This window comes from Carcharodon carcharias, chromosome 21 (genome assembly GCF_017639515.1).
Source record: "Carcharodon carcharias isolate sCarCar2 chromosome 21, sCarCar2.pri, whole genome shotgun sequence".
Taxonomy (NCBI): domain Eukaryota; kingdom Metazoa; phylum Chordata; class Chondrichthyes; order Lamniformes; family Lamnidae; genus Carcharodon; species Carcharodon carcharias.
In genome coordinates this window covers 72,129,691-72,153,371 of record NC_054487.1, presented here as the reverse complement: position 1 = coordinate 72,153,371, position 23,681 = coordinate 72,129,691, and the positions used below count along the sequence as shown (strand labels likewise).

Genomic DNA, 23,681 nt, shown 5'->3' with positions numbered 1-23,681 from the left:
GATACATATATAAAAGAATAATAACTAGGCATTTTAAGTGAGAATCTTTTAACTACAGTTCTTAGTGTCTTGTCATTAATGATAACAAGAGTTGAAGTTTCATCCTGTGGGGGGAAAATTCAAGTCAAATATTTTTTAATAAACAAATGTTTATTAGAACACAACAGCAAGATTGTTTTTCTCCACATTAGCTGCCTGGTCTAATCCTGTATTCCTGCTCATTCTCTGAACTACTCAATATTCGTTTTTAAACAATGTCCAATTCTACTTGAAAAGATGGATTCTATTTCAACAACAATTTGTGGTAAAAAATTTCACATTCTAACCCTCTTAGAATCAAAACAATACAGCACTGAAGTGGACCATCATGCTTTTGCTAGGTCTTTGGTAGAACTATCCAGTTAGTCCAACTATCCTCTTATTTCCCCACAGCCCATAATTTTTTTCCCCTCCAAATATTTATCTAAATCCTCTTTTGAATGTTGCCATTGAGTCAGTTTCCACCACCTTTTGAAACAAAGCATCCCAGATCTCAACACTTTGCTATGTAAAAATAAAAGTTTCCTCATGTCACATCTAGTTCTTTCACCAGTCTTCTCTGGTTACTAATCCTTCTACTGTTGGAAACAGTTTCTCCTTATTTACTCAGTCAGAACCATTCATTATTTTGAACACCTTTATGAATACCTTGTATGTGCTGGCTAGCTACTAACAGTTTCTGAATTCGCACATGTGTAAGTGTTTCGAAGGAAGAAAGTTGCAGTTGGTTTCTTTCAGTTGAGACACCATGTTCACTATTCCTGATAAGTAAGCACCCTTTTTATTTGCTTTCAGGGAGTGGTATGTGGTTGGCAACTACCTTGTTATACTTGTGACTTTAATTATCATCCTACCCTTGTGCCTACTCAAGAACTTAGGTAAGTATCTGATGTGCCAGCAGTAATGTATCTTAATATGTCAAAGTAAGTGAAGGCAACATACACAAGAATAATTATGCATGATTGCTCAAAATAGCATATATATGGTAAAGGTTAACCCTGGCTCCGATTTTCTGGCCCCAGCATGGTGAGACCCGCTGCGAGAGATTCGCTGGCCCAGCCAAAGGTTCATTGAATTTCGGTGGGACCGGACAATCCGTCCGGCAGGTGGGGTCGGAAAATCTCGTCCCTGTATAATGCCCTTTAGGGATCAGAAAGCTGCCATCCTCACCAGGCCTGGCCTACATGTGACTCCTGACCCATAGCAATGCGGCTGACTTTTAACTGTCCTCTGAAATGGCAAGCCACCTAGTTTAAGGGCAGTTAGGGATGGGCAACAAATGCTGGCCTTGCCACACGTCCACATCTCACAAAAGGATAAAGAAAAAAAAAATTGGCTCTGACGTCTCCCATAATTAAATAGAATACCAGTGAAGAACCATCAGTTGGATGGAGCATTGCACTTGATGGAGAAAGAGGGTGTGAACAGTACTAACTGTTGGAAAATTGGCAGGATTAAGGGGGAGGGGTATGAAAAATTGAATGGTGATCAACTTAAGAAGGGAACTGATGATTGCAAGGATAAGTATTGATTTTGCTAACCAAATACTTTGGAATATGATTGTTCTTAGCTACTGGGTGCATGGAAATATCTGGCACATGGCTTGTTTTACGTCTACATTAAAAGACTTTTGTTCATTTACCAAACTTAACTAAATCACTGCGGGGGAGAAATTCAATCTTAGCTTGCTTATTTTTTGGGGTGAGAAATTAAGGTTGGAATGGCAAAATTTGGGTTGTGATAGAGTCCGATTTGACCCAGAAATACATGGTGGTTCTAAGTATCCTATACCTGAAACGGTTTTAAGGTGCTTGAATATGCAAGTCACACCAGTTTTAGAACCTCAGTGCAAAATTGGTGAACAACTGGGCATAACACCACTCTTGCTCTGCACAGATAATATGGGACGTCAGCAGCCTAACAAATAGTCTTTAAAGGGACTTCTGGAAGCCACCCATAAAAAGTTAAGGAACCTTGTCAATTGTTTCATTTCAGTGCTCTTGGTGTTACAAAACTGCAGTGGGAGGCTGATAGCCCAGGCTCTCCCTCCTCTGCTGCGCCTACCCACCAATTACATTTGCAGGTGAGGCCAATGGCCTAACTTCCAACAGGTCTTCAGTTGACGTCCTCAGGTGTGTGTGTTGCATCATGCAGCCCATTTTGCACTGAAATCTGGCACAAGTTACATTTCTTCCCCCCCCACCCTCTCCTAGCAAGTATTCAAATATGAGTCAGAGCTGAACAGGAAGTGCTCATTATGTTATTGTATGATAGATAAGGAGTTAGGGCATGGCAAAAGATTGAAAAAACTTATGACTGCCAGAGATGAAAATATTTTGAACAGACATTGGAAAATTACTTCACAACCCTTGGCCAAAAATGGTCACTTTTTTAAAAAAAATTCACTTTAGATTTTTTTTTATTGCTTTTGATATGAGTATTTTTTTTATCTTGCCCAATCCCCCCAAACTCCATCTCTGGAAGCTTAAACGCACATTGCCAAACTAAGTTCAGGCTTCCACCAATGGATTTTCAAAGCTGCACTTGGATATTCTGGTAAAAACTCACCTCCTGATCTGCTGTGCTAGTAAGACCCTGCTTTTAATCGGTGGCAAGATATCTATCTGATCCAAGTGTGGAAATCCCCCTCCTCCTTTATGTAAAATTAACTATCAGCTTTGTTCTCAGTGGCACTTTTGCCTCTGAGTCAGAAGGTCATGGCCTTATGTACCATTCTAGAGTTGAGTATCTCTTAGGCTGATACTACAATGAAGCACTGAGAGAGCTTTGCATTGGAGGAGGGGCCGCCTTTTAGATGAGATGATCAACCCAAAGAAGAAAGGGGTGTTGTTCGCTGTCGTAGTTTATATCCATCAGTAAAAAGGAATAGAGTAACTAATCAATTATCTCATTGCTAGTTGTATGAAAATTGGCTGCTGTAATTTGCCTAAGAAATAAAATTGCTAAAGCCAGAGGAGTTGAGGATGAAACATTGCAGGGTGCCCTTTGTAAATGAATTCTCTCTGCTCATTGACATGAGCCTTTTGATTGCTGCTCCAAACCCAATCCTGTTATTTCTCTTTCCCTTTCTCCTTCTCTTGACTCCTGCCAGGGCCTTCTGTACTGTCTACTATTCCTTTTCTACTTTTGCTGATGGAAACTTCTTCATGTGGTCTGGCCAGACCTGCTGATGGATGGCTGAACAAGCTGTGCACAAAATTTGCTCAAGTCTGTCCTCCTTGGACTTGAGGGACTGAAGACGGGAGCCATAACAGTGGAACTGACAATGATAGGGGTGAATAAACGTTTTGCTGGGTGACAAACGGATCAAAAGTGGAGGAGATGAAGTGGTTGAGCAGGTCAACAGATTAATATATTGCAATATCTGGGTATTGTGCTTTGCAAGGCCATAGCACAGAGTAATATCAAATAATTTTCTAAATTTCTTGAAATTTCTGAGGCTTGATGGACCGAATGGCCTCCTTTTGCACCATAACAATTCTGTGATTTAAAGGCTTTGTGAACATTACTATCATTAGTCTGTTAATGAAAAAAGTACTTTCAAATGTGAAGCCCAAAGATTAAATATCCTGCTTTACCTCCCTCTGTGTTACACTGCATCAATATTCAAGGTAACATATTCTTCTCCTGCTTCATAGGGTACCTTGGATATACCAGCGGATTTTCACTTGCCTGTATGATTTTCTTCCTAATTGTAGTAAGTAATATTTGTATTTCGTTCAGCTAAACCAGATATATTGTTATAAATAAAAACAGAAAGTGCTAGAAATACTCAGTGAGTCTGGCAGCATCTGTGGAGAGAGAAAAACAACGTTTTGAGTCAAATATGACCCTTGTTCAGAACCAGGACTTCCTGTTTTTTTTTAGATTTCCAGCATTTGCGTTATTTTGCTTTTATTGCATTGTTATAAAACCGTGCCTCAACAATGTATATTACTGGAAAAGTTGGAAAATGTTGTTTTGGAAATCATAGAATAAATAACAGGTGTTAAATATATTTAGGCAATGATGCTTATAAATGATTGGTGAGGGAAATATAAAAAGCAGTGATCGTTTGCTTTGATTTCAGGTTATCTATAAAAAGACACAGCTTCTCTGTCCTTTGGTATCAACTAATCCTTCAAGCTTTTCTTGCACAACCGCGTGCACAGCAAAGAGTTTGGTCTTGAATGATAAGGTATCAAACATTTTGTTTCATTACTGATGTATGAATGTATGCCAAATGGTTTTATTAAGGTACTAATGCATTTCATTAGGCATTCCCAATACTAAGATTACTTATTTCCGTTGCAATGATTTGGGTCAGGAGATCTTAATTTAATTAATGTGATTATAAAAGTTAACTCTACAATGTAGGAAGATGACAAAAATGAATGAGTGTTCCTTGTGAGCTGTGTGTGTGTGTGTGTGTGTGTGTTTGTGTGTGTGTGTGTGTGGCTGTGCAGCAACCCTGGAAGGTACCAGGCAAGCTGCTCACAAGTCGTACACTTTAAAATACCACATGTGCGCAGCTGTTCAAATAACTAAAGGTACTCCACATGCAAATAAATAGGACATGCACAACGCAAAAAATTGGGAGAGGACATTGATATCTAACCTTCTTTGTGTCCTGTGGACATGAGCTCAAGACTGGTGCTGGAAAAGGTCTGGGAACAAGAGTTACACGTGGTGGAAGGAATCTCTGAAGGACAAAGTAGCTTTTCAAAAGGGGACAAATATAATGTAGTATAACCTCACAGCCCTTTGTGCCTCTCCTGCTGTGCTAAACCTCATACATTTAATCCTACATTTATGCCTCTGTGTCCTGGACACACCAACCACTGGCCAATTGATCCACTTAAGTGGCCAATTAATTGCCTCTGTCCATTACCGCTAGCATTTTACGAGCTGTGAGTGGGCCTTCTGCTGCATAGGGAGACTGCCTGGTAAACCCTGGCAACCTACCTGCAGGCTTATGGGCGGGCGAGGCCAACCTAACCAGGCACCCTGTGACCCTTGGAGGGGCCCCATCGGCCACCCCCATGGTAATACCACCGTCAGACCTCAGGAACAACCCTTCTTCCCTCACTGGGGCCTGCCTGACTGGTCCTGGCAACTCCAGCCCTCACTCAGTTAGTTGTGAGGGCAGTGTCCATTGTTACATCCCCTCGGCTGGGTACAGTCCCAGCGGGGGCCACCAGCTCTTGGGGATGGGCTCCCTTCTTATAAAGAGACAGGAGCCCCCAACAACAACTAATTAGTTACCAGATGGGTCTAAAATGTGGCCTGGGAACCCCCAAACAACCAAGTCAGGGGTTTCCCCTGTTGGGTCCCCTGCCGCCTCACTAAATTAAAACCTAACTGTGGGCCTACTAAGATTTTATATAGAATCATCATAATACCTCAATCTTTTATTCTATCCCTTTTGTCATAGAACTCAGTATTCCATTAGTTTTTTTTCTAAACCTCCTTAACCACTTGAAGATGATGCTTCTAATGTCCTGTGAACCTGTCCATGCAAATCCTTCTGCTCTTCAACATCACCTACCCATCATTCATTAAAGGAGTAATCACTAACGTTTAAACAAATTGTGCCACCCCATATTCACTGGAATTGAATTCCACCTGCAACCTTTATTTGCCCATTCCACCATCTTACCAGCACACCCTTGTAGCCCCCGTCACTGTCAGAATTATTGCGTTTTTTTAGTTACGTCTGAAAATTTAGACACTACTCCCTCTAGCCATAAATTTTCTATATTTCTACAGTATGGCAAAGAGCTGATAGACATGAGCAATGTTGATACCTGCATTGTGTTTCGCTGTTCATTGAATTTCTAATAATGTGAGAGAGCATGTAACACTACCCACTTTTACCCCAGGGGTGCTAGATTTAGAATATTCCCAATAGTATAGTGGACAGTCAGGGCTTGTTTCAAATCTGGTTCTGTACCAGGCAGGAGATAATACTACACCAAATGCAAATGCCAAACGCATTCTGCTGGTCACCTCTAGGGGCAGAATTTTGCCCTTGGCGGGGATGCTCAGCGGGTGTGGTCAGGAAGACGATGGTCGCCCGCGATCAGCACCACACTGTGATTTCAGGCTGGCGGGCCAATTAAGATCCACCCAGCGTGAAACACGAGAGGCAGCGCTGAGCACTGACTGTGCAAGCAGCGGTGGGGGGGGGGGATGGGGGGAGTGCAAATGGGCCTTTCTTCATGTGTGCGCGCGAGTGAGCGCTGCTTAATCTCCCTGAGGCATGGAGCTGCCTCAGGGAGATGAAGAGATATTTTAAAAATTAATTTTTTAAAAATGTAATGAAACACATCCCCTCATGTGACTACATGAGCAGGGACATGTTATTCATTAAATTTTAAAACTTTTATTTTATTATTTGCTTTTGTCAACCTCAGCCCATCTGTGGACGATGTTTCCAAAAAAAATGAAAAGGCCGCTTGCCCATTTTGCCTGCCCGCCAACCGTAAGGTTGGACGGGCAGTGAAAAAATCAGTTAAATTGATCGCTTGATGGCCTTAACAGACCGACTCTGCCGCACGCCCGCCGAACGGATTACCGCACCACTGCGCGTTAGCGTCGGCGCACTCGGCAGATGCCAACGCTCGTCATTTCACGCTCAAGTGGGTCGGGCACGCGCCTGCCTGCCAAGTGAAAATTCCCGCCCTAGATCTCTAACAATGGCTTCATTGGGCACCTACTGAGAAACCCAACAGCCACTTCCCCCATCTGATTCTCCCCCTCCCACCCCCGCCCCTTGGGGAAATGCCACAGCATTGATCTGGCATCCATGCTCGGAATCGGAATGTTTCTGGGAATTCAAACTGGTATCCTCCCTTCCTGTGCCACTGTGTTCAATTCCTCCAATACATAGGTCATTGAAAGCATTTTAAACTCATTAGAAAAATATATAATACTATAGTATTTTTCTTTGTGGTGTGTGTAATCTCAAAGCTTATTTTGCTGTTGATTTTGGTTTGCAGTCATGCTCGAATATGAATTGTTGTTTTATTTTCCAGACAATTTATGCTTTGCCGACTATGGCCTTTGGTTTTGTGTGCCATCCATCAGTACTGCCCATCTACCGTGAACTTGAGAAGTAAGTGTGCTCAATTAAATATATATTTAATAGATATTTGCAACCCCGCTGAGGTTGAGCATAAATAAAATAATCTTTGTTTTTCAGTCGCACATGCAGAAAAATGGAGTATGTTTCAGCTATATCCTTCCTCTCAATGTTTATCATGTACATGCTGACAGCACTCTTTGGATATCTGACCTTCTATGGTAAGTATAAAGAACATTTCCACCCAGATTCAAGGTCCTAGGCGTGAATTTTACACCCATCCCACCGCCCCTCCTCCCCCAACGCCGGCCTATTTGAGGATGAGGATAGCACATAAAATAAAGCAGGTTGCCAGCCTGCCACCTTCCCACCCACCCCCTGCCTATCCACCGGATTACCAGGAGCAGGGAAAGCGTCAGGCAATCTGCCTGCAATTAAGGCCTACTGAGGCTCTTAAGTAGATAATTAACTGCCACATAAGGCCGTCAGTCCACCTCCACTACAATTTTTTGTCCGGCTGAGGAACATGGGGGAATGGCAAGCAGCCTGGCAGTGTTCACCGCACAAGCTCCTGGTGGGCAGGAAGGGGGCTGATATCTCCTTTTGGCAGGTCCCAGTGCCCATCAGGAGCATCCCCCCACTCTCCCATGATCATATTCCATCCCTTTATTCTTCTCCCTGGCCCATAAAACCTAACACCCCTTTCTCCACCCCCCCTGAATTCCCTCTGGAATTGTACCGTGTATTTTGTATTACCTCTGTTCCCCTGCCTTTAAGTTGGTTTGCTATTGGGACATTACTGCTTGTTTTTACTTTTTTTACCCCGTCAGGGGGAGATGTGCGGGAGCGGGTGGGAATGGGCGCGAGCGGGCGGCTTCCCGATCGCCGCTCCCGGTCGGGGGGCGCACCACCATTTTACGTGGGCTGGCCAATTAAGGCCCGCCCAGCATGACGTCTGCCAGGAAGCGCTATGCGGTCCCTGTGCGTGGGGGGGGGGGGGGGGGGGTGGGGGCGGTGGTATTCCTTCAGCCGGGAATGCGCTCTTTTGCACATGTGCACGAAAGAATGTACAGATCTCCCTGAGGCAAAGTGCTGCCTCAGGGAGATCGGCTCTGATATGAAACTTCAGATAAAGATGAGAAAAAAATTTTGCTGCCATGTCCACTCATGTGATACTGTCACATGGCGGGGACATGTCCATTACTTTGAGTTTGAAATATTCTGAGATTTTTAAATCACTCATGAAACCTCATTCCGCCCGTGGATGAGGTTTCATGCTTTTTCAGAAGCCCGCCAGGGCTCCCAGCCTGCCCACCAACCTCAAGGTTGGATGGGCGGGACCATTAATGATTTCAATTAGTTTTTTGATGGCCTTAATAGGCTGTTGACAGATCGGCACGTGCGCAGCCGACTCGGCAGCGCCCCCGCCAACCTGAAAATGTGAATGGCGCACAGTGATGTCAGGACGCACGCCCGACGTCACCCCGTGTCATTTTACGAGTTGGCGAGCGAGCCCTGCCCCCACTCACCAAACAGAAGGTTCTACCCTTGAGATTTCGAAAAACAGTAATTGCCAACATAGGCATTGCATCTCAGCATTGCTCAACTTCAAAGCAGGATTGGCCAAAATGACAGTAGTGCTGAAGTTTAGCTTCTGAGGGAAATCGGATTGGCACCAGCATTAGCCAGATAGCAAGCACTGGCATGACTCATTACTCTCTCCTCCTGTGTTGTTTCAATTACGTTAGCGAATGATTTAATTTTCCAAGTAATACATTTCTCAGATTTTAACTAAAAATATTCCTTTCCTGAAACTAACATCACAAGGGAAAGCTGGATTGGGTGTCAGAGTTTAAATACAATTTTCTTTTGTGAGCTGTCAGCAGAAGGGAGTTAAGAGATAATATTATAGGGATTATCTTCTGAGTGGGGTTATGGGAGTCCAGCACCTCAACTGCAAAATGCTGTTCAGATAAAACCAGTTAGAAAACATTAACTTATCTTTAACTTATCTTCAACACAGGAGAGAAAATAGTTAGACTGATGATATTTCACTCTCCCTAATGACTCCTTTAAGAGCTGACACTGTCGTGTTAGCAAAATGATATTTTGTATTTCTTTAATAAAGGATGTGTGGTATTTAATTGAAACTGGGAAGTGGGAACTCTGGAATTGAGTTAGGTTACAGCATTAACCAGAATCATACTGCAGAATTTACTATGTTTATTTGTAAATTGGAAAGCAAGCTAATGACAGCAAAAAAAACTAAACTCCCTGTTTATTTTTTTTATTTCTTCATACAGACCATGTTAATCAAGAGCTGCTTCTCTCTTATGTTGATCGTAGTGACAAAGTTATTTTGATACTTCGCTTAGCTGTAATAACAGCAGTTGTTCTGACTGTGCCTGTCCTTCTGTTCAGTGTGAGTATTACTGGTTAAGTTTCGATCAGTTGATCAATTTTGTTTCGCAGATTTGTTTCAAAAATCAACAGAACACACATGGTCCTCAGATTGATTTCCAATTGCTTTCTCTTTTCCCATTCTCACAGCATGCTGGAGTCGGTCTGCCGCCCTGGAGACAGTTCAGAGGCAGCCAGAAGGGTTGCTGAGTACCGAAGTGGGCTAATTAAAAGGTCCACCTCAGTTCTCTGGGATTTTGTCCCACCTGTTTTATTCAATGATAAGTCCTCTAGCCCTCACCCCTCACATCGCCCCATCCACTCCCCATGCCTCATTCATTCCATCTCATGCTAGCCCATGCTTCTCCACATACCCCAATGGCCCTTCATATCCTCCTTGCCAATGCTAAGCACTTTCATGCTCATTCAACTAATATATACTTTGTACAGAATCAGCGAACCTTACAGTAATAATGGCATATGGTAAAGCTTAAAAAAACAGCCATTCATTCATAACTTTCTTAACAAGAACTGCTGTTAATAAAACCATATAAAAGTGTCAATCAGTCAGACATTTGAAGTATCGATTACAGAAACTGCAACCACTTGACATCACTATCCTGTGTAAATAAACATTGAGCATTTGACAAAATAGATCTAAGAAAAAAAGTTGCCAATCAAGTAATGTTTTCCCTTGTGTGCAGCTGTTTCCACAGACTAATGTTTTCTGGTGTGGCATGGAGGGTGTGAGGAGCCATTGAGGGTGGGTGTGGTGCATGAGTTGGTATGGGCAGCAATGATAAGATGTTTTGAATTTATCTTTCAAAAGATTCCCTCATCCAGACTATGGCTCAGGACACTTTTGAGGGGCCATGAAACACAAGTTCTTGAAAAGCTAGCCCAACTCCACGAAAATAGGAGGGTGTCTATCCCTATAATGGAGGCAGCGAGGTCTTGAGTTCATATGCTGGTGAAAATTGGAGGTGCGGGGAATGGGGATGAAAATCCCAGAATCGGGTCGCATCCTCCATTTTTAAAGGGCTTCCTCTCAAAAGAGGGGACAATTGAAGGGAAAATCAGGTCAGGCCATTCTTGCACCTCTTTGCAGCGAGGAATAGCATGGACTAGAAGTTAGCAATTCACATGCCTGACCTTCAGGGAGTAATAAAAGACACTAGACTTTCTGCTGCACAGGTATAATTGCCAACATATACCTGACTTGTTGCATTTTCTATAGTCATCTATTATTGCCATTCAAAAGACTTGAGTTTCATGGACCATAATAGACCAGTGTTCAGATACATTTAATGGTATTTGTTTTAAAGCAATAATGGGGTATAGGGAATTTTTAGTCCTAGTTAAGAGCCTACCTTTATATTCTATTTAGATGTTCTAGCTTATACATTTACTCTAGTATTGTTGATTAGTGATGTTCTGAATTAAATTATATTTCTAATCCAAGCATATAGTTTTATGGAGGGAATTTGCTCCAAAGCATGTTTAAGAGCATGCTTGTTACTTGTTCGTGCTCTCAGTTAGGTATCTCAAAGCCCTTTTACCAGTTAGCCAAGGGCATATGTGGTTTTTGAGAGTGTATGTTCATTAAGTTTTCATGTTAGTGTAGTATCTTGTTGATTTTTCTTTATATGGAGCTTGTGAATTTATCTTATTTATATTATTGGGTAAACAATATGGAGTATCTCACTGAATTGAACAATTTCCATTTTGTAGAATGCAGAGCTTAGTGAGTGACTTTCCCTAATTGCATTATAACTGCTATGAGTGATCACAAGATATTAATAACTCTTATGGAGAAGCTAACAAGCCCAGAACATTGCTGCCCATGGCTTGAGACGGATTTGTGCTGGTGGGCATCTCCCAAAGGGGATCTTTTTATTAAGCTAATGTTTGGCTTTACTGTGTGTGAGTTTCTGAGGAAGCCCTTTTAGATTTCTGACATAGAGCCAATTCTTGAGAACTTCTGTTTAGTGAGATGAAAGTGTAAATCCTTCTGATTTTTGCTTATGTGTATGTATTTGTGAATTATCATATTTATATATTTGGCTGAACTATTGATATTGAAAACTATATAGAAACTTGCAACATGAGGGAAGCCAGTATGAAGATATTTGGCTGTGACAGTGATTATATCCGTGGAATTTGCTAACACAAATGTTTGTCATTTTTATTTTCACAGGTCCGCTCTTCAATTGTCTTGTTGTTGTTTAAGGGAAAGTTCAGCTGGCTTCGCCATATTTTAATTACAGCCTTTCTTCTAGCTGCCAGTAACCTTTTGGTAATATACATTCCATCAATAATGGATGTATTTGCTGTCATTGGTAAGTTAAAATATTATTTCAGTACAGGCTGAATTACAATATTGTTTTCAATAACATCATTTCATTTGCGTTGTTTGATATCAGTTTCAAATGTAAATTTTTTTCTGTGATACAGGTTCCACTTCTGCTAACATGTTGATCTTCATTCTTCCTGCTTCATTATATTTAAAACTTGCCACACCTCAAAGTAGCCGGCAAAGAATAGGGGTAAGTACATTTGATATTGCATTCGTCAATTTTATGACTTCAGGATGTGAAAATTACATTATAGATTTGTTTTGAAAAATAATGCATCTTCCTATCAAATGTTTGCTTTTCATTGCAACCCCTTACTTTTAAGAGCCTGTTTTTTTTCCCTGTACAACCATCTTGTTCTAAAGGAGAGGTAAGCGCACCTGCAGACTACAGCAGGAATTTGATGCATACACTTTGCATGGAATGGACAGACAAATTAGCTATATCTGGCTAGAACTGGAGGGGCACATAGACAAAGGCCTGGATATTACCAACCCTTTGGGGGCCAGCTGGGAGGTGGAAAGGTGGCAAGACAGTGTGGGAAGGCAGCAATTGGCATGCCCATCAGCTTTCCACCGCCAATCCTTTCATGCCAGCAATGGAAAAGGTAGCGCACGGCCCTCCTGCCTGAAGCACAACTAAGCCACTAGAGTGCCCAATTGAGAGTCTCTTCCCACCTCCTTTGGCTTTTTACCGTCAATTGTGGAGCCCTCTGCCATATGGGGAGACTGCCAGATAAATCCTACCTGCTTCCTGGCAGGCTTTAGGGATTGGGAGAGCCCTACTTTTTAGGCACTCTCTCGGCCCAATGAGGTGCTCCCTGGTAACAATGGCTACTCCTGCAGCAAGGGCACCACCTGCCCTCAGCCAACCCGCTCCCCACCCCTATCTCACCAGGGCCATCAATGTGACCTCCTCCTTCAGGTGCAGCCCCAGCAATGGTCACAATTCTCAGTGGTAACGCTGAGCTACTGGCCCTCTGATTGGCTGGCAGCTGTTGGGGCGGATGGCCATCCTTAATGGGATGGCAGCTACTTAATTGGCTGCTGTTGACAAGATGTAGCCCCAGCTATGCTGACCGGTGGAGCGACTTTGTTCCCTGCTTTCTGCCCCAGCAACAGGACCCCTGTTGCTTCCTTAATATCCAACCTGAGCGGTTAATAGCTCTGCATAGATGTTCCAGTCCAACTTACAATATGGGATCACTTCTTGAACTTTCAACTCGGTTCAGTATTTGGAGAGAGAAATTATCAATTTCTGCACCCATTTTATACTTGTTTTTAAACAGAGAGCACAACAAGTGCTACAGATTAATTGTTTAGAATTCATCTTGCCATTTTAACATCCAGTGGTAGATAACCATTGCTCCTTAGGCCAATGCATGTCCCATTATAATTATTTTGAAATGACTGAGTGTTGTGCTGTGACACCTTATTGATGATGCTGGCAATTGTTGCTCTCAGTACTCATTTCACTAAAATGTATGTCAAATCCCATCAAAGTGACATTTGCCACACCTCACAGGTACGCAAGCCACTGGTGATTTAAATGCTGATCATCACTTATTTTATTGAATGAGAAGTAATTTACCTTTAGTCTTTTACTTCTTCCAGGCTATGGCTTTTCTCGCTGTTGGAATAATATTTATGTTTGTTACTGTGCCATTGATCTTTGTTGAATGGAACAAAAGAAGCGACAATAGCACTATCACGGACAGCTGCCCTGGGCAACACTGACATCAGCAACAGGATGAAAAACAAGGCAAGCTTTCTCAACAAGGCAGGAGCCTCTGAAGATGCTTTGTTTGAAATGTTATCTGGTTAGTCAGAAAGTACTGTATTTCATGGCTTTTTTGAAGGATTGTCATTGAAGGAAAATGCATCCCTCTTACAACTTTGATAACAATTTGATCATATACTCTTGGACCATTTTGAAGCCGTAATCTTCATAGACAGGCTATCATAAGCGGATTTTATTTTTGAAATTGTCACAAAATTTCGTCGCTGCTAAAAAAAACAAATTGGAATACATTTCCATTGTAAATGCAAAATAATTCTATAGATTTTGTATGTGCCTAACTGGCAAATGAAAATTCCTGAAAATATTCAAGTATTTCCAGAAATTCTAAATCTTAAATTACCAGAAGAATACATTTTTTCAGCCTCTTTGCAGGTTATTTCATTTTAATTAGGCATTTTAAAAGAGGATTTATTTTCTATGAATGGATACAAACCTCCTAAAAACTTCTCCCTGCCTTCTCCATCAGTTACTTTAATATGGCACATCACCATAAATTGGGGAAATTAGATCCCAGTTATAAAATTTGATTCAAACTACATCATTAGATACAAAGAGATGAGCACTTAATACATTCTTCTTAAATCCTTCTCTTTGCAATTTCGATGGAGACAAATGGAGCAGTATTTTTTTTTTGCTGGAGAACTGCATGACCTAGATAACAGTGCTTATCAAAATTATGCATTTTCCAGATTATTATTTGACTGTTACTTAATTACCCCTATGTTAGGAAATACAGTATCCAGAATCATAGACTGGTTACAGCACAGAAGGAGGTCATTTGGCCTTTAATATCCATACCGCTCTGTGAAAGAGCAATTCAGCTGATCCCACTCCCCTGCCCATACCCCATAGCCCTGCTCTTCAGGTTCTTTTCCATTCTCTTTTGAAAGCCACAACTAAATTTGCTTCCACTACACTCTCAGGCAGTACATTCCAGATCCTAGGCACTCGCTATGTAAAAAGGTTTCTCCTCATGTGGCCTCTGCTTCTTTTGCCAGTCACCTTAAATGCATGTCCATTGGTTCTCGGACCTTTCAACAATGGGAACAGTTTCTCACCATCTACTCTGTCTAGACCCTTCGTCTAGCAAATCTCCTCTCAACCTTCTCTTTAAGGAGAACAACCCCAGCTTCTCCAATCTCAATTATGTCCAATATAAATGTTGCAGACACTTTCACAGCCAACAATTTTTCTTCTAAATGCAAGTGGTATTTTCATGTGAGTTTTTTAAAAATTTGTTCTTGGATGTGAGCATTGCTGTCAAGACAAACATTTATTGCCCATCCCTAATTGCCCTTGAGAAGGTGATGGTAAGCTGCTTCTTTAACTGCTTCAGTCCTTATGGTGTAGGTACACCCACAGTGCTGGTAGGGAGGGAGTTCCAGGATTTTGACCAGTGACAGCAAAGGAACGGTGATATATTGCTAAGTCAGGTTGGTGAGGGACTTATAGGGAAACTTGCATGAAATAATGCAATTTATTTTAGCATGGGTTACTAGCTAACTAACAAGACTGAGTGATTTCTGCTAATGGATTTGAAATCCTGCCAAGTACTTGCATTTTAGAAAATACTGTACTGATTTATTAATGACCCAACACATCTGGGACAAGGCCACTACACTCATGTCAAAGAAGTTAGCTTATTTCATTAAAACTGGTGACACTTTCCAATGTGGAATGACAAATGTAGTACAAATACTGATCATAAATACAAAACAAAAGATTATGTTTTTTATGTCTTTTTTTCATGTCATACAATAAAGAAATATTGTGAATTTTATTTGTATAAAGCTCCTTTCTTCTCACATTTTAAATGCCTTATCATTTCGGTGTAGTATTCTTTTGTGTATTTCAACCCTGTTACAGATCCATTCAACTACATTCACCTTTGTGTTTTTGTACAAACTACTTAACATTTTTCTTCTCTTTTCAGCCTCTCAGGTTTACACAGAAGTCCCTAAATGAGTGAAAGGGCAGTCAGACTAATGACATCACTTCTACATCATTTGAAGTAGCAACATTGGAAAGTACTGAACTAAAAAAGACTATGCCAGTTCCAAATTCTATTAGAAAGGAGGAGGGAACTTGCATTTATATAGTGCCTTTACAACCTCAGGACATCCCAACGTGCCTTACCATCTCTTGAATTGTAGTCACTGTTGTCAAGTAGGAAATGCAGAAGCCAAATTGCACATAGCAAGATTCGACAAATAAGCAATGAAGTAATGACCAATGGATCTGCTTTTTTTCTAGTGATGTTGGCTGAGGGATTCCTGGCAGCACCCCAGGAAGAACTCCATAACACTTCTTTTTGAAACAGAGCCCTGGAATTTTTGGTGTCCAACTTTTACATTCACCTGATTTAACGTCTCACCTGAAATGTGGCATCTCTGACAATGCAGCGCTCCCTCGGTACTGAACTAAGGTGTTGGCCTGGAGTTTGTGCTCAAGTCCCTTACAGCAGTACTTGAGTCCACAACCTCTGACTCAGAGGTCAGAGTGCTAATGATCAAGAACCAATACAAGTTATTATAGAACATCTTTGACTGTATGCCCCATGATTTCAATGTCTAGACGCCACTCAATTATGCTGTGGTGAATTATTAGGATGCTGTTTGTTTGGAAGTGGGGTTATATTCATATCCAGATGACAACAACAATGGGCTGAATTTTACAGGCAACCTGCGGGCAGATGGACCCAAAAAAAGGGCACTGTTATTGGCGCTGTCAGCCCACCAGCGATTTTGCAAGTGGCAGGGAGGTGTTAATGCCCAGTTAAATGCCTCATCGCACCACCTCTGAGATTTAATGGGCAGCGGGAGACGCCTGCATCCGACTCTGGTGGGTTTGACCCTGTGGGCTGATGGCCAGTGAAAAGGGTCCCCAGTGACAGAAGCCCCATTCCTACACCGCCAAGGTTTCCCCTACTGCCTCTCCTCCCCGCACTCCTCACCCACTCCCACCGGAGCTTGCCAGTCCAATTCCAGCAAGATCCCAAACTTCCCTGGTGATCCGCATGGCTGAATGCCTCCTTCTCAATGTGCTCAGTGCAGTGCCGGCAGTGACCAACCCTGCTGATGACGTGGCTAGTACTGTAGGACTGCCGTCCTCCGATTGGTTGGCAGCTTTATGAGGCAGGACTTCCTCCTGGAGAGCGGCTGTAGCTTCACCTTGTAATAATTAAAGACCAGTCGGCTGTAAAATCCAAGCAGAGGCAGGTTTGCCCATGACATTCACACTGGGGTGCAAGGAGCCCACTCTCAGCATATAATCCAGCCCAATAACTTAGGTTTATATAGTGCCATCAATATTGCAAAGTGTCTCAAGGTTGTTCACAGGCGTGTCCTAAAGGAAGAGAGAGAGAGAGATCATGAGGTTTAGGGAGCGAATTCCAGAGTTTTGGGCCTAAATAGTTGAAGTCACCGACCATCAACGGACCAAAGAAAATTGGGGAGAAAAGGCACAAACCAAACTATGCCAGGCCATGAAGTTAATGGTTGTGGTTGAATACAATTCTGCTGCTGCTGATTGGCCATAGTACCTCATGGATACCAAACTTTGAGCTGCTGGATCTGTTCTGGATCTACTCCATTTAGCACGGTGGTAGTGCCACATAACACGATGGACGGTATCCTCAGTGTGAAGACAGGACTTTGGTTCCGCAGGTCACTTCGACCAGTGCTGCCATTAACAATTGCACCTGTAACGGATAAATTGGTGAGGACAAGATCAAGAAGCTTCTTCCCTTTTGTGGGTCCTCGCAGCACTTGCCACAGCCAGAGTCTGTCCTTCAGGACTCAGCCAGTATTGGTATTGGTGCTACAGAGCCAGTCTTTGTGACAGATGTTGAAGTCCCCCACTCAAAGTACATTCTGTGCCCTTGCTTCCCTCAGTGCTTCTTCCAAGTGGTGTTCAGCATGGAGGAGCACTGACCTGGGTGTTCTTGCACATGAATCAGGAAAAGTTAGTATGCATGTACAGCAAGTGATTAGGAAGGCAAATGGAATGTTGGCATTTTTGCAAGTGGAATAGAATATATAAGTGGGGATGTTTTATGCAGGGCATTGGTGAAACCGCATCTGGAATATTATGTATAGTTTTGGTCTCCTTATTTGAAAAAAATGTATAATTGTGTTAGAAGCAATTCAGAGAAAGTTCACTCGACTCATTCCTGGGATGAAGGGATAATCTTAAGAAGAAGGTTGAGCAGGTTGGGCATATACTCATTGGGGTTTAGAGGAATGAGAGGTGATCCTATTGAAACATATAAGATCCTGAGGGGACTTGAGGGGTTGCATACTGGGAAGATGTTTCCTCTTGTGGGGCAGACTAGGGGACACAGTTTATGAATAAGAGGTCTCCCTTTTAAGATGGAGATGAGGAGATTTTTTTTTTCTCTCAGAGAGTGGTGAGTCTGTGGAATTCTCTTCCCCAGAAAGGGAGGCTGAGTTAATGAATTTATTCATGGCTGAGTTAATTAGATTTTTGAGACAAGGGAATCACTGACAAAAAAGTGGAGTTGAGACCACAATCAGATCAGCCATGATCTTATTGAATGGGGGAGCAGGCTTGAAGGGCTGAATGGCCTACTCCTGCTCCTAAATCCCATGTTCAGCTGAGGAAGTACTGTATGTGGTAACCAGCAGGAGGATTCTTTGCCCATGTTTGCCCGATGCAGTGAAACTTCATGGTTCCAGACTCAATGCTGAGAAGTCCTAGGGCCTTTCTCTCTCTTGGCTGTGTACCACTGTGCTGTGCTGAGGCAGGGCAGACCCAGGGATGATGATGTAAGAGTCTGAAACAATAGCTAAAAAGTATGATTCTGTGAAAAAAAACTATGTACAGGTATTGCATGACTGGTCCGTGGGACAGCTCTCCCAATTTTGGCACAAGTTCTCAGGTGTGAGTGGAAAGGAAGCGTTGACCAGGCTGGGTGTGCCTCATGTCTGGTGCTGAGGTCAATACCAGGTGGCCCTATTTTATTATTATCCTTTCTCATAGCAGTTTGATACAACTGAGTGCTTTCCAAGGCCATATCAAAGGGCAGTTGAGAGTCAATCATATTGCTGTGGGTCTGGAGTCACATGCAGGCCAGACTACTATGCTAGTTTACACAACTTATCTTCATTCTTACATTTGATCACATGCATAGACCGCAACGACACAAGAAACTTTAAAAGTACATTAGACTTCCTTTTCCTTTCTAAGTTTGAAGGCTGTTTCCTACTGAAGAGACCTCAACACCTTAATGATAAATATAGTTCAACTGAGTTGTTTTTCACAAAGCTTTCTGCTGAGTAGCAGTATTTAGAACTATGGCATGAATTTTCACCGGGCTGAAGAGGCTCCCTGGCAAAGCCAAAATGGTGCCAGAGCCACAATTTCGGGAGTCCCACTCCCAAACCCGGCACCCACCATTTTCACTGTTGCGGGGGTGGGTGGGGCAGAATGGGGTGTTATAGTTCGCACATCAAACGTTCATGGAGGCAGCTGCACATGTAAAAGTGCAGCTGCCTTCAAACGGATCCAATTTTCACTAGTGGAATCTCCAAAACATGACTTGTGGGCTTTATAATTTTCAGGGGAATGTTTAACCCTACCAGAGTTCTTTGGAGAGGTGGGCTGTCCTTTTGAATAGGTCCATAGGAGACCTTTGGGAAAGGTAAGGTGCCCTTTGGGAGAGGCCAAGTGCTCTTTGAAAGAAGTCGAGTGCATTTTAGGACTGTTAAAAGTAGACATGGGCCTGAATTTTTCAGTCAGCGTGCAGGGGCGGGCCCAACAAGCCGGCAGGTAAAATAACATGCAATGACATCAGGCGTGTGTCCCCGACGTTGTCGCGCTGTCTCACGATGTTTCATTCAGTGGGCGCACGCCAGAGTTGGCTGCCCGCCTGCCGATAACTGATGGGCCTATTAAGGCCATTGACCAATTAATTAATGTAATTGTTTACGCTGCTTGCCCAAACTTAAGGTTGGCAGGCAAGCAAACAGGTCAAGCAGCCTTCGCCATGAGCAGGATGAGGTTTCCTAAAGCTTTTATTAATTAAATGAAAAATTTTCCTGAAATATAAAAACATGTTCCATCTCGTGACACAGTCACATGAGGGGACATGTTTAATTAAATTTTTAATCCATTTATTTATTTTTTTAACAATCGCTTCCATCACCCTGAGGCAGCGGCGTGCCTCAGGGATTCTGAAGCGCTCTTTCATACGCATGGGCGAAAGGGCTCTGGTCCTGACTCTCCCACCTGCACAGACAGCGCTGAGTGCTATGGCTCACATATTACACTGGGTGGGCCTTAATTGGCCCACCCATGTAAAATGGTAGCGTGAAACCAATCGCGGGTGACAATCGGCTCTGTGCTCGCTCCTGCTGAGCCCACCCACCGACTGAAAAATTCAGGCCATCGATGTTCGTAAAAATTGAATGAACTCATTGGGGCTGTCAAAGCATTTAAATCCCACTGGAACTTTTAAGTTGGCAAGACATTTAACTCTCCTGCCCTTTAAATTAGTAAAAAGTCTGCAGTTTTTAAAAGAATCAGTGCTTGCTATTTTACTCTGGCTGTTAACAATAGCCTGAGGGTTATCATTATAGGATTTGTGCTGCATGACACTGATTTCATAACCTATTATTATCAGGTGCCTGTCAGTTCACAGTTTGAATGACAGCTCCAAGTGGTTAAAAAGTCTTTGATGTGGGACTATGAATACAAATGCTGTTCATTACCCTTCTGCCACATAACATCCCAGCCTATCATCCTTATTTGGCATTGCGTTCCCCCCCACGCACCTCCCCTCCTAACTTTGCACCTCTAATTGGCTTCCTGCCAGGTGGACAGACCCTAATTGGCCATCCAGTGCTTGATCTGATGAACTGAGACGGCGAAAGCAGAAGCGAATGGACCACCCAGTTTCTGTTTGGCTTCCCTCCACTGAAAAATGTTAAGTTCCAGCCCATAGGTTGGAGCAAGGCCATAGACAAATTTACAAACAACGATAAGGATGTTGAAATCATTGCATTTGGGAGCAGGAGGATAGTGAAGATGGGTGAGGACAGAGTTGATAGATAAGGAGAAAGAAATTGGATAGGATGGAGGCAGCAGAGTTTTGGATAAGTTGCAGTTACAGTGAGTGGTAGTAAGGAACTGGCAAGGGGAAAATTGAGAAAGTCAAGTTAGGAATGTACAGATGAGGGACAGATGAATCATGTAAAGGAATGAAAATAGATTTTTTTCTTGTGATGTTCAAGGTAAGATTTGAAGCTTTGTTCAAAAAAGGTATCAAGGTTGAGTTCATCCTGAATGATCAGCTCAGAAGTTGCATGGATATTAGATGCTAAAGTGCAACATTTCTGGTGAGCCAAATAGGGGTGTACTGTCTAGTGAGCCACTGAGATATACAGATAAAGCCCATGTTGAATTTGTTGATATCTGCCGAGCCAGCATTATGATAGCTGCAATTGCATTCATTAGCCAGGTTGGGAAGAATGAAGTCATCCAAGATTGTCATTCTTGAACACAATTCCCATTAGACAACAGGTCAAGACAGGATCAGGTTCAGCTATGATGCCTCCTTTTTGAATAGCTTGGATACACTCACCATCAAGACTTACACATAAATAAATAGCCACTTGGACAAAGCACTAAGGGGCGATTTGCAGCCATGAAATCATTACCCAACAAGCAGTCATCACTTTCAGAAGGGGAGAAAATTGTAGAAAGCATTGACAATAGAGAAGAAAAATGCTGACCTGTGATCCTGTGCGGGAAGCTAACGAGAGGCTGCAATTGCCTTCAATCTGCATTCAATTAACAAGAAATGTCCACAAGAAGCGTTGGAGCCTATAATGAGAATTTATGTGAGAATTTGTGTACTGCAGCAGGCTGGAACTGTGTGCTATTAATGAGGTAACAAGCTCATCACTTTCCTGTAATATAATAAATCTAATTTACAAACCTTTTAACCTTTAGAACAGGACAACCACACTGTTTCTGTTCCATCTCGTAAGATTGTAAAAACAGTAAATGCAAAGCAAATTTTTGGAGCACTCACCCTTTGAGGAAGCAGTACTATGTTAATTATTTATTTATCTATCTAAAGCAATCTTACCTTCATTCATCCTGAGGGCATTGTTCTTTTTAAATTATTGATTAATGCTTCCATCAGCACAGTCTCAAGCCAGCTGCTCATCTCTCGTCTTTTCTGTCTTCTGGTCAGGTACAATGACAGACATGGCATCATTCCCAAGAGAAGAGTTGTCTAGGAAACAGGGTCAGACATTGGGTAAATGGAAATATGCAGCTGTAGTTGCAACACTGTACCAGTTTTGAAGACAATTGTGGCAAAAATGCTGGAGTCACAGTCAGTTTCAGATTTTGTCTATCAATCTGATTGTAAATTTAATGTCTCTTATGAGACATTTCAGCTCTATCACAAATCCTTCAACTGCTGCAGCCGCCTGGATAATGCTTTCAAAACTCTGCTGCCCCTGTCTTAACTAGCAGCAAGTCCTATTCCCCTATCGTCCCTGTGGTTGCTGACCTACACTGATCAAGCAACTTCTTACGTTTAAAATTCTCATCCTTGTTTTCAAACCCCTCCATGGGCCTTGCCCCTCCTCTCTGCAATCTCCTCCAACCCCGCAACAGTACAGGATATCTGCATTCCTTCAATTCTGGCCTCTTGTTCTTTCCCAATTGTTCCACCATTGATGGCCATGCCTTCGGTTGCCTAGGTCCCAAGCTCTGGAATTCCTTCCCTGCACCTCTTTGCCTCTCCATCTCACTTTCCTCCTTTAAGACACTCCTTAAAACCTTCCTCTTTGACCAGACTTTTGGGCATTTGACCTAATAATCTCCTAATGTGGCTCATGTCATACTTTGTTTTATAATGCTCCTGTGAAGCACCTTGGGATGTTTCATTACTACATAAATGTGAGTCGTCGTTGTTGCTCACACCCCACTTCCTGTGAAGACTCTGGTCTGGTTTCTCCCTCACATTCCTACCCAAAATCAGCCAGCACAAAGGTGGAAACAGAGGGAGAAGATCAGCCAGGGAAACCTACCATTGCCTTCAGACCCCAACTTTAATTTCCCTTTCCCTGCTCCCATTGCGATCATCGCTGGATGTTCCTCCCTGTCAACTGCATGATCGTAACAGTGAGGGGGACAGGGTTTCAATAAAAATAATGATTGCTGAAGTTTTACAACCTCTTATGCCCCTTAAAGTGGGCTTGCAGCTCTTCTCATACTGTATCGCTGCTGGGATCTCCCTAGCAGGTTGCCTCTTTGGTGACAGCACTCGCAACAGGGGCTCACTCATTGGATCCGAGTACTTCCAATGTCTGCCTAGATTAACCCTTTTTAATCCGTTTACTACCGACATTGCAATTATTGTCTTACTATTGTAATGTTTTAAACGAGTTCGGATTTTATGATTAAAGTTTATGTGATACCTCATTTTGCAACAAAAGTGGCTGAGGGACAAGATTGTGACATCTCAGAGGGAACTTCATAGACTTATATAAACCATTAAATGGAATAGGGAAAATAAATTGTGGGCCCAAACTGCCAGATACACTACAGTAACAGATTAGATAAAGAATTGGTTAATGGACAGAAAGCAAAGAATAGAAATAAACAGGACATTTTCAAGTTGGCAGGCTGTGACTATTGGAGTGCCACAAGCATCAGTGCTGGGCTCCCAGCTATTTACAATCTATATTAATGACTTGCCTAAGTAGATAGAGAGTGATGTATCTGAGTTTTCTGACAATACAAAGCTAGGTTAGAACTGTGAGGTTATTTACTTTGGTCGTTAGGATGGAAGAGCTGATTCTTTAAAAGGCGTGAAACTTGTAAGTGTTGATGTTCAGAGGTATTTGTGTGCACTCGTACAAGGAACAGAAAGTTAGCATGCAGGTACAGCGAGTCATTAGGAAGGCAGATGGCATTTTTGACCTTTATTGCAAGGGGATTGGAGTGCAAAAATAAGGAAGTCC

General features: G+C 42.5%; 1 protein-coding gene across 1 annotated transcript in view; it reads left to right on the top strand.

The window, feature by feature from the left end:
- Positions 1-15,457, top strand: part of LOC121293416 (sodium-coupled neutral amino acid transporter 4-like) — a 47,157-nt gene extending 31,700 nt beyond the window's left edge. Inside the window, exons 8-16 of the mRNA XM_041216495.1 lie at positions 835-917; positions 3,699-3,757; positions 4,130-4,237; positions 7,077-7,156; positions 7,244-7,344; positions 9,427-9,545; positions 11,721-11,862; positions 11,978-12,069; positions 13,491-15,457. Coding sequence (XP_041072429.1) covers positions 835-917; positions 3,699-3,757; positions 4,130-4,237; positions 7,077-7,156; positions 7,244-7,344; positions 9,427-9,545; positions 11,721-11,862; positions 11,978-12,069; positions 13,491-13,613 — 907 coding nt within the window. The 3' untranslated portion in view covers positions 13,614-15,457. The remainder of the gene's footprint in view (positions 1-834; positions 918-3,698; positions 3,758-4,129; positions 4,238-7,076; positions 7,157-7,243; positions 7,345-9,426; positions 9,546-11,720; positions 11,863-11,977; positions 12,070-13,490) is intronic.
- The last annotated feature ends 8,224 nt before the right edge of the window (positions 15,458-23,681 follow it).